Source organism: Paramisgurnus dabryanus, chromosome 7 (assembly GCF_030506205.2).
Source record: "Paramisgurnus dabryanus chromosome 7, PD_genome_1.1, whole genome shotgun sequence".
Lineage (NCBI taxonomy): Eukaryota > Metazoa > Chordata > Actinopteri > Cypriniformes > Cobitidae > Paramisgurnus > Paramisgurnus dabryanus.
In genome coordinates, this window is record NC_133343.1 from 30,168,393 (window position 1) to 30,184,144 (window position 15,752).

Below are 15,752 nucleotides of genomic sequence, written 5' to 3' on the forward strand. Positions count from 1 at the left end.
TGTATTATTCATATAAGAGCTGTTGCATGAATTCATGTGTGTAGTGTAAGTTTATGTTAACTAATGCAATCATCTATATGTCTAAAGGGTTAGCTAGCTCATTTGTTTTCCTACTATGGTAGACAATGCTTACCATCATTTATCAAAATATATTATTTTGTGTTTATCAGGAAAAAAGATTAATACAGGTTTATAACAACATAAGAATGAGAAAATTATGGCCGAATTTTTATTTTTTAATAAATGAAACCTTATTCTAAAGTGATGACACTTTAAATACTGTATCGTTCAAAGGATGAGCAAATGATAAATATAATAATCTTCACCGTGTACAGGTGTTGTTATGGGTGAGTATTTTCGTTCCCAGTGTTTGTCAGTGTTGTTTTTCTTCTCCGGTTGTTTTCATTCAGTTTCGGTTCTGACGAAAGCGGCTGATTCACGGTCACGCGAGAAACGAAACTAAACATCGGGTATTTAAACACAGACACAGATGATTCAACAGCAGAAGACATTAAAACCCGGTGAGTTGATTTTATGAAACAAACGTTGTCTTTATCGTTGTGACTCTTATATGTACGGTTGAATTGTTTGCTTTCCGTTAATTCTCTTGTTTCTATTGTCGAGTTTATTTCTGACACATCGAGCCATTTCCGGTATTATGCGTGTAATGTTTAATACAGGATACAGAGTGAATTATTGTCGAAAGTATTAAGAAATAACGAAATGATTTATTTAAAATATTAAATCATTATTAAAAAATGTAATGTACTGTGATCATGGATATTAAACTGTAATAATATAAAACTGTAAATTAAATAAGGCAGTTTTACATCACAAATATTTTACAGGCATCTTCTAAATGTCTAACGTTATGACATCTGTCATATTGCAGATAAGCACAAATAACGTTACATGTTGCAGATGTAAATGCAGACATCAAACAGACATCTCCGAGCTGTAGACTGTGTCCTATCTGGGTTGGATCTGTGTTCTTAAATCATTTATGAATATTTGAAGATATTGGACTATTCATTAAAGGACAATATCGTTATTGGTACAACATGTAAACTATTTTCAGTTGAAAGATGTGAGTTTGAGTTTAGCGTGTATGTGTGCGCGCGCGTGTGTGCGACTGCGCGCTTCCCGTGTGAATATGTAAATATGCAAATATCGCCTATATGTTTTTTTTAAGTGAATCATGAAACTACTTTAACAGGTATCTTTACACTTTAAAGTTACAGTTTATATGAAATAAAATAGCGTGGGGTGTAACAAGATTTCTGGCAAAGCATTGCATAGCTGTCAGGCAAAATATTTAAATTACTATACTACGTTGAATGCTTTGTTCTGATTGGTTGAAAGATATTTCACGGGTGTTGGTTATTTTCTGTAAACCGCACACCTGACCTGTCAAATGTTTTAAAATAACCACCAGAGCAATGTTTGTGGTAACTGTGGTATCCCTTTTACTACACTAACCATGATTTAACTATGGTTTTTGTTAACCATGGTTGTCAAAACCATGGGTATTTTGTGGTTACTATGGTTTTACTACAGTAACCATGTTTTTTGTTTTGTTTTAACTCTAGTAATACCATGGTTAATTTTAGTTAGGGATAGGAAGAAGAATTTACTTCAGTCCTTTAAATTATGTAAGGAATAATTGACGACATGCCGTTGAAGTATTAAAAAATAATGCACACCCACTTCGCGTCATGCCGCATTACCACCTTGGGTGTGCATTATTTTTTAATAATTCAACGGGCCATCGTCAATTATTCCTTACATAATTCAAAAGACCGGAGTTAATTATTCAGCTTATACCATGGCTACCATCACAAACATTGCTGTTGTGGTTATTTTAAGATATTTGACAGGTCAGGTGTGCGGTTTACACCCATGAAACATCAAAATTAAGCATTAAACAGGCCCGTGGTATAATTGAAAATAATGCACACCCACAGTGTAACGTGTACATTATTTTCAAACAATTCAACAGCCTGTTGTCAACTATTTCTTACATAATAATATTAGATAAAATAAAATAAAAATTACAGTGACACTTTGTGAAACATGATAATAGTGAATTTGCTGATCTACATCTGTGTGAACTTCAGTATGGAACAGAAAACATTGTTTTTTTAGAGAGAAGCTCTATCAGCATTTGTTTGCATAACATTTGCTTTTATATTTGTTGACATTTGACATTCAGGCAATTTTAAGGTTTGGCTGAATAAATTTGTGTTCCATTGCATCTTTAAATAAACATTTAATACAGGCCCATACTGATGAATGATGGCATGACAATATTTCTGCTCTACAGAAATCTGATCAGGTGTAAAATGTTCAATCCAAGCAGAGGAGGAGGGCAAACAGGACGAGGAGGTGTCCAGCAACGAAGAGGTGTTCATTTTACTACTTGCTTTGCTGATCTTTCCAATCCCTTTTTAAGCCATCAGTAAACATTTTGTGAAAATCTATTGTGTTTAACAGATGCTTCTCGGGCTGGTCAAAGACAAAGGAGTGGGTCTCCTAATCAAGGCAGAGGAAGAGGAGGTGGTCGAGGGGAGGGTGGAGGAAGAGGAGGTGGTCGAGGGGAGGGTGGAGGAAGAGGAGGTGGTCGGGGTGAGGGGGGAAGAGGAGGTGGTCGGGGTGAGGGCGGAAGAGGAGGTGGTCGGGGTGAGGGGGGAAGAGGAGGTGGTCGGGGAGAGGGAGGAAGAGGAGGTGGTCAGGGAGAGGGAGGAAGAAGAGGAGGTGGAGATTGGAGGAGTAGAGCACCAAGAAATGGAGAAGCCATTGGAGATACGAATGGTCAAAGAGAGAGACATCAAAGCGGAACAAGGAAAAGTGCAAGAGGAGGTGAGCAGGGAGGACGGAGTAGAAGTACAGGAGGAAGAGGCAGAGAAGAGAGAAGAGGGCATCATTATCAGGGTCATCAACAGGGCAGGACCACTAGGAATAGCATCCCGGGTATTATGCCCACAGGGAGCTATGTCCCATTATATTTTAGCCCACCCCCTCAGAACCAACAAGCCAGTGAAGATAGGACTGGCCTCAGGGTGAGTCCCCAGGGTGAACCTCAAAGAGGAAGAGGAGGTCATGGGAGAGGAAGAGATGGTGGTCCTTGGGTACCCAGACTAGGATACAAAGCATTCGAAGCGCTTGTGGATAAAGAAGCATCTGAGGTGGCCATCACCCTTTCATCCAGCCTGGGGCTCAAAACTCTACTTGATGACAAGAGTATGAGTAATGACCTGGTCCAGCTTGTCTGTCAGGTTCTCTGCAAAGCTTTTCAGTCTAGAAATGACCGCAAGATAGTGTTGCATTTAGCTGGCGTGGTCAAGAACTCTGGGTTTTTCTGTAACATCCTTACGCGTTACGTGACCGGCGTGATGTCCGAAAACAAGCCAGATCGTAGGCAGCAATATCCCCAGCATTTGGGCAACGTCATCAGTCTTCTCTCTGATGTCCTCAACATGTTTCCTTATAGCTCTGTCCAGCCTGTCTCCATGCTGGTGACTCTTCTGAAACCATCTGTCAACCAGTTGCGTGCCTCTGGCGTAGATATTCCCAATAGCATTGACGAGGACTTGGAGAGAGTCCAAGGTTTGGTGGACCATCTCCAGGAGAAGTCTAGAGATGGAACTCTACGATCGGATAAGTACTCGTTTCTAGCAGCTGATGAAGACGCACCACCTGGGGAGGAAGACTTCAGGACAATGAGCATCTATCCAACCCCAGAAGAGTTCCACCTAGACCACAATCCTTTCCTAAGGCCCAACATAATCACTCAAAAGTTCCCTAGCTCTCGCATCTATCTGGATACACATTTCCGTCTTCTCCGTGAAGATTTCGTAAGGCCACTTCGAGAGGGAATTAGGGACATCCTGAGAAGCCAGCACAATGAGAACCTGAAAAAGAAGCGCTTTGATGACATCAGAGTCTACTTTGACACCCGATTGGTTGTGCCGCTTTGCACGCCAACAGGCATTGCCTACACTGTACAGTTTGACCCGAGGCCTCTTCAGGTATGACTTTATTGCGATGCTTGACTTCGACCACAACTGTTATTTTGTTGTACAATAGCCATGATTATCTTCTCTTACAGTTTGTCCGGTGGGAAAATTCTAAGCGGCTTCTCTATGGATCTCTTGTCTGTCTGTCCATGGACAACTTTGAAAGCTTCCTTTTTGCCATTGTGAATGATCGGGATCCTAAATTACTGAAAGAAGGAAAAGTAGATCTCTGTTTTTCATCTGAGAGCAGAGTCACTCTGGCCAAAGTTGAGCCCTCGCACTCCTTTCTGATGGTGGAGACCACTGCTTACTTTGAGGCCTACCGATATGTTCTAGAAGGTCTCCAGGAGCAAGACGAAAATGATCTTCCCTTTCAAAGGTACGCTGATAAGAATCAAAAGTAGGTTTTTACAATCACAGTGATGGGGTGGGTGGTTAATTATTGGCCTAAAAACAAAGTCTCCGACATTCTTGTCTCTAGATAAGGATTAGGTTCCTCCTTTAATATAAGTCTAGGGTTATATCGCCCAGGAATGTTGTTAGTCTGTTGCTTGCAAATCACTCCACATCGAACCTCCACATGATTTGAGGTATCATTCATGTCTGTAGCCCAAATGCGCTGAATAAGTTGCCAAAGTTTAATACTCTTCAAAGTAAGATACTTCTAATGACTGAATGTTTTGGGACCAAGAATTTAGAGGTAAATTAGGCTGCATACTGACGGAGAACATGCGTTCCATACATATTTGTCATTTCAGGTACATAGTGGAGTGTAATCCAGATGTTCATCCACCAGCTTACCTTCAGATGGAGGGACAGAGTTACGATCTGTCCAGCATTGTGGCAGAAGGACAGGGAAAGATTCCCCCTTTCAATCCTCTTATCCCAGAGGCCTGGCCTGATGAGGAGAAATTGGGTCTTGATGAAAGCCAACTTCAAGCACTAAAACTAGCCCTAACCAAGGAATTGGCCATCATACAGGGGCCACCGGGCACAGGTAAGATAATTCCTCATGTTATCATCATTTGTGAAAGTAATTCTTTAGTTTCTGAATTTACACGAAATTACCCAAGTTGCTGCCTCTGAATGTATTATTTTAAAACGTAACATCACTGTTAAAATAAAATGAACACTGATGGAAACCTAAAAAGACCAAACTTTTGTCAAACTCCAACAGCAGGTTCTAAACCCATTATCTATTAAACTGGGACATTTCTAGGGTTGTTCGGTGCTCTTAGTTGTCACAATCATATCTGGACATTTTTTCATTTAAAAGTATTGATTTGTAGATTCTGTTGTTTTCATCTTTGAAGGGAAGACATATGTTGGACTGAAGATTGCTCGGGCGTTGTTAGATAACCATAAAGCCTGGTCATGTGGTGGCCCTATGCTGGTGGTCTGCTATACCAATCACGCCCTGGACCAGTTTCTGGAAGGTACACTATAAATTCAATTCAATTTTACTTATATAGCACTTTTCACAATAATTGTTTCAAAGCATCTTAACATTAATACAGGAGAAAACACAGAAAAATCAGTAGACAACATATAAGCAGCAGAATACAGTGGCTAAGATTAAACTGTACTAGCAAGCGTGGTAATAATGTAAAGTATATAAGAGGGTGCTAAGTTAAGCCAATGCCAGCTGACTCCCTAGGGGTTGAAAGAACCTCCTAGGAGAAAAAAACTCCCGGCTGTTTTTAGTCAGGAGGGAAAAGTCCTAGAAGGAAAATACCCTTGAGAGAGCCAGACATAGCTGATTCTATAGAGGATATATTATAGGTACGATTTTATAAGATAAACATCTAATGCATAACAAGTTTATTAGATCAGTACTCAATGTAATGTTTGTGTCAGCTGTAACAGTGTCGATGATAACCAAAAATGATCATTTTAAAGTCATTCTGTTATGTTTGTGTGTTAACCTCCTAAGACCCGAGCTTTGGTTTGGCTTGCATTTAGATTTCCTCCAGCTATTTGGGGTTAGAAAGAACCAATAAATATAATAACCAAATATTTTTCTTTGAACATGAAGCAGTGTAATTGTTCTTGTTTGTGCACAACAGGTTCCAGTTGCACAAAATTAAGTATTATGGTGCAAACAACAAATATGTGATCCCAGGTTTTAGGAGGTTAATCCAGTTGTATGTGTAAAATGATTGGTCACAGTTGTATTTCTAATGCTGAAATATAATTATTGTTTTTATCCATGAATTTATACATTTACTGTACAGCAGGAAAGGATTTTTTTTATTAAATAATCAGAAAAATGTCAAGAAAATAATCACATTTACTTAAAGGGACACTTCACCCATTTGCATTAAGCTTTGTATAGTTAGAACCCCAGTCATGTTTTTGAATGGTCATGCATCATTTCCTCAGTTGCCGCTGAGACAGGAGAAATACAGATTTCAGTGTTGCACTTCCTTCTTTCAATGGCATCATTTTGCATCATTGAAAGAAGGAAGCCCAATATCTTTGTTGAGGGAGTGAGACTACAAACACCCCTTTTCTCGGTCAAATAGGCACCAAATTCTAAATGTATGTTACATTTCCACTATAAATATGACACACTTTCAATAAAGAATCATGTTTCCACGGGTGAAATGCTCCTTTAAAAATATGAAATCAAATATCACATTTTAGATACTTCATTAGTTTGTCTTTTAACGCGTACACACCAAAACGAACTAAACGATTACATGCAAAGATGCGAATACATGCAAACTTGCACAGGGCGATGCAAATGACGTGAACTGAGTGGCGAGATTGCTGCAAAACATGCACTTTTCGCCTGAAACACGTCTTTGCGCAAGTTAAAAACTTTGCATGACACAAAGTTAAATCCTGCGAGTAATCTAAAGAGAGAAATGTGATGCTTCATGTTTGGTGTGCATTAGAGCTTATGATTTTAAACACTGACCTGATTTATGAGCTCAATGAGGATATTAATGTGTACCTATATTAAACCTTTTGACAAAATCTGGATTTCATAATATTCTATTCTACCACTAAGCCATAAAATGTTTTTTTTGTTGTTGTTTTTATTTATTTATAAATTTTTTCACAGGCATTCACAGTTTTTTAAAAGAGGGCATCGTAAGAGTAGGAGGTCGGAGTAACAGTGAGATTTTGAAGCGTTTTTCTCTGAGGGAACTCACCAGGGCTGCAAACTTCCGCAAAAATTTACCACCTCACCTCAGGAGAGCCCATCATGAAGTGAGTCCTGTATAACAGTGGTTCCCAAACTTTTTCAGCGTGCGGCCCCCCTTGTGTACAGTGCAGTTTTTAAAATGTAATATTTTATTTAAACAAAACATATAAAATTATACCTAGTAGTGCTGTTGGTTGGTTGGCTTATTATTTTTTTAGGTTTAATTACACAGAATTCATGATAAATGAATGTATTTTATAAAATGTCATAAAACTGGGGCCCTCCTGGCACCATCTCGCGGCCCCCCTGGGGGCCCCGGCCCCCAGTTTGAAAACCACTGCTGTATAAAACACATAACTCTTCTTCGATTAATAGTTTTCTGTATTTCTTGTACTTTGTTTTTTTATTTAGTACTTTTTCTGGATTGTCCAACAATTGAAAAACATAAACTACTTGTGACTATCTGTTACAACTGAAATAGATTTTGGTCACACTTTATTTTACAGTATCACTGTTGCAGTGTAATTATACATTTGAGTATTAAGTAATAATCATTAACAACATGTACTTACTACAAGGTTGGGGTTTGGTTTAGGGTTAGTTGCATGTAATTATGCATAATTAACTGTTATTACTATAATAATTACATGTAGCATGTGTAACAAAGACACCGTAAAATAAAGTGTCACCTAGATTTTTTTTAACGTTTACAATGTAGTAGTATAGAACAGTTTTGGGTTGAATGTTTAAAAACTGGTTTGTCTTCAGATTTATACTCAAATGAAGAATGCAGAGGAGCTTTTAAAGCGACAGTCTGCCCAGCTGAAATGCATCTTGAGTGGAGTCCTAAAAGTCGATTTTCTAGAAAACCACATGTCTTGTGAGCACTGGGACAGCCTGCATCAACAGCAGGTCAGTCTACTGTCATGTAAATCACCTTGTGCCATTATTTTATGTCCATTATTTTATTTCCTGAACATTCACTGTATCATACCCACCAGTGCTGTATGTAAAATACATCATCTAACACAACCTGAATTTGCAGTATTGTGGAAAACCTAAATTGAACCTATATCTCAGGAGAGAGAGAGAGAGAGAGAGAGAGAGAGAGAGAGAGAGAGATTGCAGTGGGAGGACTGACCCAAAAGCAAATCAGAGCACACATCATATGTGACCCTGGACCACAAGTCATAAATCACACAATTTATTTGTAGCAATAGCCAAATATATATTGTGTGGCTCAAAAATGTCTAATTATCAAATATTGTATGCCAAAAATCATGTTTAAATGTTATTCTGAAAATATTTCATAAATATATGAAAGCAGTTGCCGGTGACTTTTTTTGAGGGCGCACGATATTTAGCCCATCATGTGTGTGGCTCGTCATGTCAAAATATGTGTTTGGTGCGTCATGTGAACCTATGTGTGCATCATGTGTCATGTCAAAATCAGTGCCTGCTGCAAACACGTCGAAAGGGTTTATGATAAAAGAGACGCTCGCGTTTGCCAGATCCTCACTTAATCTTATGTAAATTCAGATTTTAGTGTTAAGTGTCTTGTGAGACTTTTGTGACATTCACACTTGTTTAAAATTTTCCAATATATAATTTCCATCTCATGTTCTCAAAGACCAGACTCTCATATTTAATTCATGATTTTAAAGATGTTAAATAACAGTCTCTCACGTTTGATGTGTGGAGAGCGTTCATAACAGACCCTCATGAAGGATTCAAATGTTTATGCTCAATTAGTATTCAAACATTAATATCTGTGTTTGTGTCATAGATGTGGGATGGATTTGATGGATTTGAGAGTGTAGGGAAGAAGTCTTCGATCATGGATGATTGGTTGGGCTACGGGTCTTCAGTGTTTCAACAGTGGTCACGGCAAACTGAAGGAGCAGGTGAGATAAACCAATGCATTTTTATGTTGTGTTTAAAGGATTACTCTACTTTTATAAAAAAAGTCGTTTTGCATACGTCATGCGTGACCTTTGGACATAATTACGTAAGGTCGTGCTGACAGGTCACACGGCTAGTGCAGGATGAAAAGTACTTATTTTTTGGAGAAAATGGCTATGGTTTCACTAGATAAGACTCTTATATATCGGTTGGGAACATTTAGTCCGTTGTAGATGCATTGAACTGTAAACTGTTGAGGTCCACTGAAGTCCACTATATGGAAAAAAATCCTGGAATGTTTTCTCAAAAAACCCAAATAAATTCCTGAGTAAATTATTGGGGAATGTTTTTATTATAGTAGAATATTCCTTTATGTTTTCCGAAAGTTATGGTAGATAATTATGCTTTCCTTTAGTTTACAGTACTGTCCATCTGTCTCTCTCTCTCTCTCTCTCTCTCTCTCTCTCTCTCTGTCTCTCAGAGGCAGCAGATGTATATGGGCCACAGGAACCGGAAGAGGAACTGTTGAATATTGCAGAAGAAGCAGATCTGATCCAGGCTGAAAGGATTCTGGTGGATGCAGATTACCAGGACAGAAATGGACATAAGAAGCAGAGCAAGAAGGAAAATGATGAAGTGATGGATGCCATGGCTGAATTCATGCTGTCCATGAACCTCAATGACACCGACTCAAGACAGGATCAACACGAGAGTCCGGCTGATGAAGAGGGCTGGCAGGTATGAATACAAGAGTTGTGGCTTGTGTTGAAGTACATTGAGCTGTGGTGCTTATCTGGGTAATGTGAGTTCAGATCTGGCTGTGTAATAAATAGTGTATATATGTATATTATGTGTGTGTAATTGTTTTCTGCCTTCTGTGCATGTGTGCATTCAGATGCAAAAGCACCAGAAGAAAAAAATCAAGCAAATGGTCAAACACGAACTAATGAAGAGTTCAGTCATGAGCGATGAAGAGGAAAGGCGTGTGCAAAATGTGTGGAACTTGGATATGAAAGACAGATGGAGATTGTATCGGTAATATACTTCATACTATTGGTTATTCTAAAAAAACGCACGCGCGCACACACACACACACACACACACACACGCACGCACACACACACACACAGGCATTTTAGAGCAATGCAGATTGCATCCACTAGATGGCAGCCTCAAACCACTGATTATTGTAATCGGCATCTATGCAGGAGCAGATCTAGAGTCAGATCTTAGGCTTAGTTAGACATCTGACTTAAGTTAAATCTGCAAGAATCGTTTTTTATTAAAAATAAAATATACTCTTATGTCAAACACAGGCTGGCCACAGTGTATTAGATTCAAACTGTAATCTGTTTTCTTCTTTAGTCTGTGGGTTTTGCGTTATCGGATTGACCTCCGTTCCAAAGCTCTCAACGCCGAGCAGATCTTTCAGGAAGCAGCGGAGCGGCTCAATGAAATTCGTCGCAGAGAGGACCTGTGCGTTCTGCGGGACGCTCGAGTCATCGGCATGACGACCACAGGAGCAGCTAAATACAGACAGGCCCTTCAGGAACTTCAGCCCAGACTGGTGGTAGTGGAGGAAGCTGCAGAAGTGATGGAGGCTCACACCATCACCACACTGAGCCGAGCCTGTAAGCATCTCATACTGATCGGAGATCACCAACAGGTAAACAGGATTCATTGTTTGCCACAGTAATGTGAGGAATATTTCTGCCATGATCAGATGATAAGGCCTGCCGCCATTGTCTTTTTCGCTCTTATATTCGCATATATTAGCATCACTTAAGTGTTTATGCATTTGTTCATAAATAGCTGAGGCCAAGCGCAACGGTGTACGATCTTGCCAGGAACTTCAATTTGGAGGTGTCCATGTTTGAGAGACTTATCAAAGTGGATTTCCCATTCGTACGGCTCAACTACCAGGTCAGTTTATGTACCATTACGTCTATTCTGTCTTTTCATCTACCACAAAATCAACAATTTTCTGTCTTCTGGCCGTGTATCTGTAGCATCGCATGAGGCCGTGCATCGCTCGACTCTTGACACCTCACATCTACAGCGAACTGGAAAATCACCCCTCTGTCCTGGAGTATGACAATATAAAGGTGAATAAATATACACATAACACAATATATACATGTTAATGACCAGCATATCTGACTCGCTTCGTCATTTTGACCTAGAAATGCATTAAATGCATGAATTTTATTATCTCATTTTATTATATCATGAGATAGTCGTTTATATAATTTGCTGATACTTCTTATCGGCGTTTACCACGGTGCACAGCAGCCGCAAGTGTCTAGTTCATTTTCAATAAGAGATGTGCAGAGGGTAGCAAAACTGGGGCGCTTAGAGAGGTGAAGCAGAGTCGGTGCACATTAGGGCTGGGTATTGGCAACATATTTTTGGGTTTAGGCAGCTCAAAATAATGAAGCAGATATTTATCCTGGTCTGTAAAAAGAGTCCTATGTACTTGAAACAGACATATATGTAACATTTGGTCTGCAGGGTCTCCTGACAAATCTTTTCTTTGTGGATCATCGTCACCTTGAAGAAGAAATTAAAGATGGGCGGAGCCACCAGAACCCTCACGAGGCTCGTTTCGTGGTCGCCCTTTGCAAGTATTTCCTGTGTCAGGGCTACAAGCCTTCCCAGATCACCATTCTCACCACTTACACTGGGCAGCTCTTCTGCCTGCGAAAGCACATGCCCACTCCTCAGTTTTCTGGTGTCAAGGTCCACGTTGTTGACAAATATCAAGGGGAGGAGAACGACATCATTATATTGTCTCTAGTACGCAGCAACCTCGAGAGAAGAGTCGGTTTCCTCAACATATCGAATCGTGTTTGCGTGGCACTCTCTCGTGCCAAGATGGGTCTCTACTGCATTGGGAACATGGATATGCTCGGCTCAGTCAAGTTGTGGAGCAACATCCTTCACTCTCTGAGAGAAACCGAACAAGTAGGTCCTGCTTTAACATTGAGCTGTGTTAACCATCCTGATAAGAAAAGCCTTGTGTCTTGTGCTGATGATTTCAAGAGTGCCCCTGAAGGTGGCTGCGATCTGCCCTGTCAGTACCGTCTGGACTGCGGACACGTGTGCACCCGAATGTGCCACCCTTACGATGCTGAACATAAGGAATACAAGTGCACAAAAGACTGCCCTAAGCTGCTGTGTGAACTCGGACACAGATGTCAGAAACGCTGTTACCAAGAATGTGGTAAGTGTCGGGTTCTCATAGAAAAGGTAATACCGTCTTGCCAGCACACCCAGAAGGTTCCCTGCCACCAAGATCCAGTTGAGTTTGTGTGTCAAGAGCCCTGCCAAAAGACCCTAACGTGTGGTCACCCCTGCAAGGCAAAATGCGGTGAATCGTGCACAGCTCGGTGCATGGCGAAAGTTCCCGTGGAGCTGAAATGTGGCCACACCCAAAAAGAGCCATGCTTCATTTCCAGAGATCCCAGGAAAGAGATACAGTGCAGAACTAAATGTGGCACCACCCTGAAATGTGGCCATCCCTGCTCAGGAACTTGCCATGGATGTTATCAAGGTCGCTTGCACAAAGAATGTACCCATAAATGCCAACGAATCCTTGTGTGTTCCCATAAGTGTCGGGAGCCCTGTGTGAGAGATTGCCCACCATGTTCCTTTGACTGCGAGAATCGCTGTGTACATAGCGTTTGCAAGAAGACTTGCGGCCAACCTTGTGCTCCTTGCAATGAACCCTGTGCATGGCAGTGCCCACACCAGCGCTGTACCAAACTGTGTCACGAGCCATGCGACCGACCACCTTGTTCTATTCCCTGTAGCAAAACCTTGCCCTGCGGACATCCCTGCATAGGTCTGTGTGGAGACCCTTGTCCCGACAAGTGTCGCGTCTGTCACGCTGATGAAGTCACAGAAATCTTCTTTGGCACCGAGGAGGAACAAGACGCACATTTTGTGCAGCTAGAAGATTGCAAACACTTGTTTGAGACCACTGGAATGGATCATTACATGAGTCTTGATGCAGACCAAAAGGCTGACCTTGATCAAATGGCCATACAACTCAAGAGTTGTCCCAGGTGTCGTACTCCCATCCGTAGGAATCTTAGGTACGGCACTCATATCAACCGCAGCCTGGCAGCGATTGAGATGGTCAAGAAGAAGATAAGGGGTCTTCCTGCTGTTATCAAGCAAAAACAAGATGATCTCAACCTTGAACTGGATGGGAAGACTCATCTAAAGCTATACTTACCTGAAGAGTTTGCCTTGGTTAGCAAAAGGCTCAGCGTGGCTGACATTTCACTCCAGCGCCTTTGGGAGCTTGAGAACTTGATGTGCTTCCTCGAGAGGTTCGGAAAACTGGTAAAGATGCAAAAAGAGTGCATGTCTCCAGAAAACAGCGACGTTTTCTCACGGAGGATTGGTGAGTGCGTAAAAGTTTTACTACATTCAGGTCAAAAGTTTTCAGACCAGCAGGTGGAAGATCTTGAGTGTCAATTGAAGAGACTCAACCATCTGGCCGAGCTCAATGCCCGTTGCCATGTGGCTCGGTTTAAGGTTCTAGGAGTCCAAGTCAACATGGAGATCAGACAGTTGAGAGAGATCCTGGAGGACACTCTGCCTTTCTCCGAAGGTCTTGAACTCACAGTGAAGCGGATGTTCGAAGATCTTGACACCAAGCTACCACGCAGTGGCCTGGGCGTCACAGATGAGGAGCGAGAGATGATAGTTAAAGCCGTCGGTTTGAATAAAGGCCACTGGTACAAATGTCCTAACGGCCATGTGTATGCAATCGGTGACTGTGGAGGCGCTATGGAACAAAGCAAATGTCCAGAATGCAATGCCACAATCGGAGGAGCTAATCACAATCTTGTTCAAGGAAATACTCTTGCGTCCGAGATGGATGGAGCTGAACATCCGGCCTGGTCAGATGGTGCCAACTTGGCAATGCCTCCTAACTTTTAAAATGCCTTGAGATTTCATTTATCTGCAGATATGAACCAATTTGTGCTTTTGTGTGATTGTAATTTTTAGCCAACAATAATGAATTGCTGTTTTAAATCTGATATGAGGTGCAGTTTTACTTTTTCGCTGATCATGTTCTAAATCAAAGATTCTCAACTTGAGATCCACTCTCCTGCTGAGTTTAGCTCCAGTCCTGATCAAACACACCTGAACAAGATAATCAAGGTCTTTGGGAATACCAGAAAAGTGCAAGCAGGTGAGTTTGATCAGGGTTAGAAAAGTGGCAAGAAATGGACAAGTAAGTGCATTACATTTACTCACCAAAGATGCTTTTCGTTCACATTAAGTGCAGGGCTCTGGTTAGAAATACCAAACTATAAGCTTGAACACTTTTGTATCGATACTGTTTCAATGTTGTTACTATGAATGCACTTGTTGTTGCTTTCTGTTTTTCAGTGTTACACTTTGACTGCTAATAAGAAAGCATGGTTAATGATGAATTGCATTTAAGCATGCTAAAATGGCACAATATAGAAACAGTTATGACTTGTAACACCAATTTACAAGAAACTGTTTATATAATTGTAAACACCCACAGAGACCAAATAATAATTGTTATCCATTAATTTTTTATTTCTTTTACAAGGCAAAAAAAGTAAAGCACTTCATAGTTTTATTCAAATACTCAGTTATTTACTTGCAATCCTTGAGAAAAATAAGTTTCAATGGTTGCTTGTTTTGCTTGATTCTTTTCTGACTTCTGAGATTTAAATGTGACAAATGTACAAAAATGATGAAATGTGGAGATCTCTCTGAACAGGAAAGAGTCCACATATAAACACTTCAGGATGCTGGATATTCCTTGAGACAAATAGGTCATGTAATGAATTTGTTAAGCACTGTATATGGCTTTTCATGAATTTACTTAATAAAATAAAGTTTTATAGAAAATTTGTGTTTGTTATTTTTTCTAATAACAGCTTATAAAGGGGTCATATCATGAAAATCTGGCTTTTTTCATATTTAAGTGCTATAATTGGGTCTCAAGTGCTTCTATCAACCTAGAAAACGTGAAAAAGATCAACCTAGTAACTTAGTTTTGGTAACCATTTTTTTGCAAGCATGTGAAAAATTTGGTCGTTTAGATTTCACCTTTTTTGTAAGATAGCAAGGCCAATTACAATAATACCGCCCTTTAATCTTCACTATCCAACCACGGCACTGCCATTTAGTGCCAAGAGAAAGTGAGAGATAAAAAATAATTGACAGCACATATGAGTTTCAATTTCAACAAACCACCATTATGGTGATCAGTGTTTGCATTATCAGCTCATTTGCATTTTAAAGGCACACCCAAAAATTTTTGCTCGGACCTACAAAATTGGGAATTTTAACATGTTATAATAAATTATCTGTGGGGTATTTTGAGCTAAATCTTCACATATGTACTCTAGGGACACCAAAGATTTATTTGATATCTTAAAAAATCTCATAAAATGACCCCTTTAAAGAATAAGGGCACGCTGTGACAATATTAGCAAAACTCTCAGCTTACTATTTGAATATATTCACCTCCATCCTTTTTATATTTGTATTATTGCCTTACTTCCTTTAGGGGGCAGGCACGTACTGTTCAGAGACCCAAACTGTGATGGTGTCAATAGTGTAAAATTAGTTATACACACACAATACATTAGGGCTCTCTCTTATCTCATGTACCTCAAAAA

The 15,752-nt window shown here is 40.2% G+C and overlaps 1 protein-coding gene across 3 annotated transcripts; it reads left to right on the plus strand.

Moving 5' to 3' along the window:
- The first annotated feature begins 341 nt into the window (after positions 1-341).
- Positions 342-14,976, plus strand: znfx1 (zinc finger, NFX1-type containing 1). Of its 3 annotated transcripts, none has more exons than XM_073815227.1 (15): positions 342-521; positions 2,324-2,403; positions 2,494-4,028; positions 4,109-4,395; positions 4,775-5,013; positions 5,330-5,452; positions 7,087-7,235; positions 7,939-8,082; positions 8,957-9,074; positions 9,554-9,810; positions 9,968-10,107; positions 10,438-10,738; positions 10,885-10,995; positions 11,082-11,177; positions 11,584-14,976. In XM_073815227.1, the coding sequence occupies exons 2-15, from the start codon at positions 2,343-2,345 to the stop codon at positions 14,023-14,025; spliced, it is 6,003 nt and encodes a 2,000-aa protein (XP_073671328.1). In that variant the 5' UTR covers positions 342-521; positions 2,324-2,342; the 3' UTR covers positions 14,026-14,976. The 3 variants fall into 3 exon arrangements, with proteins under 3 accessions (XP_073671328.1, XP_073671329.1, XP_065128540.2); XM_073815228.1 differs by lacking the exon at positions 342-521 and adding an exon at positions 884-1,087; XM_065272468.2 differs by lacking the exon at positions 342-521 and adding an exon at positions 884-1,054.
- The last annotated feature ends 776 nt before the right edge of the window (positions 14,977-15,752 follow it).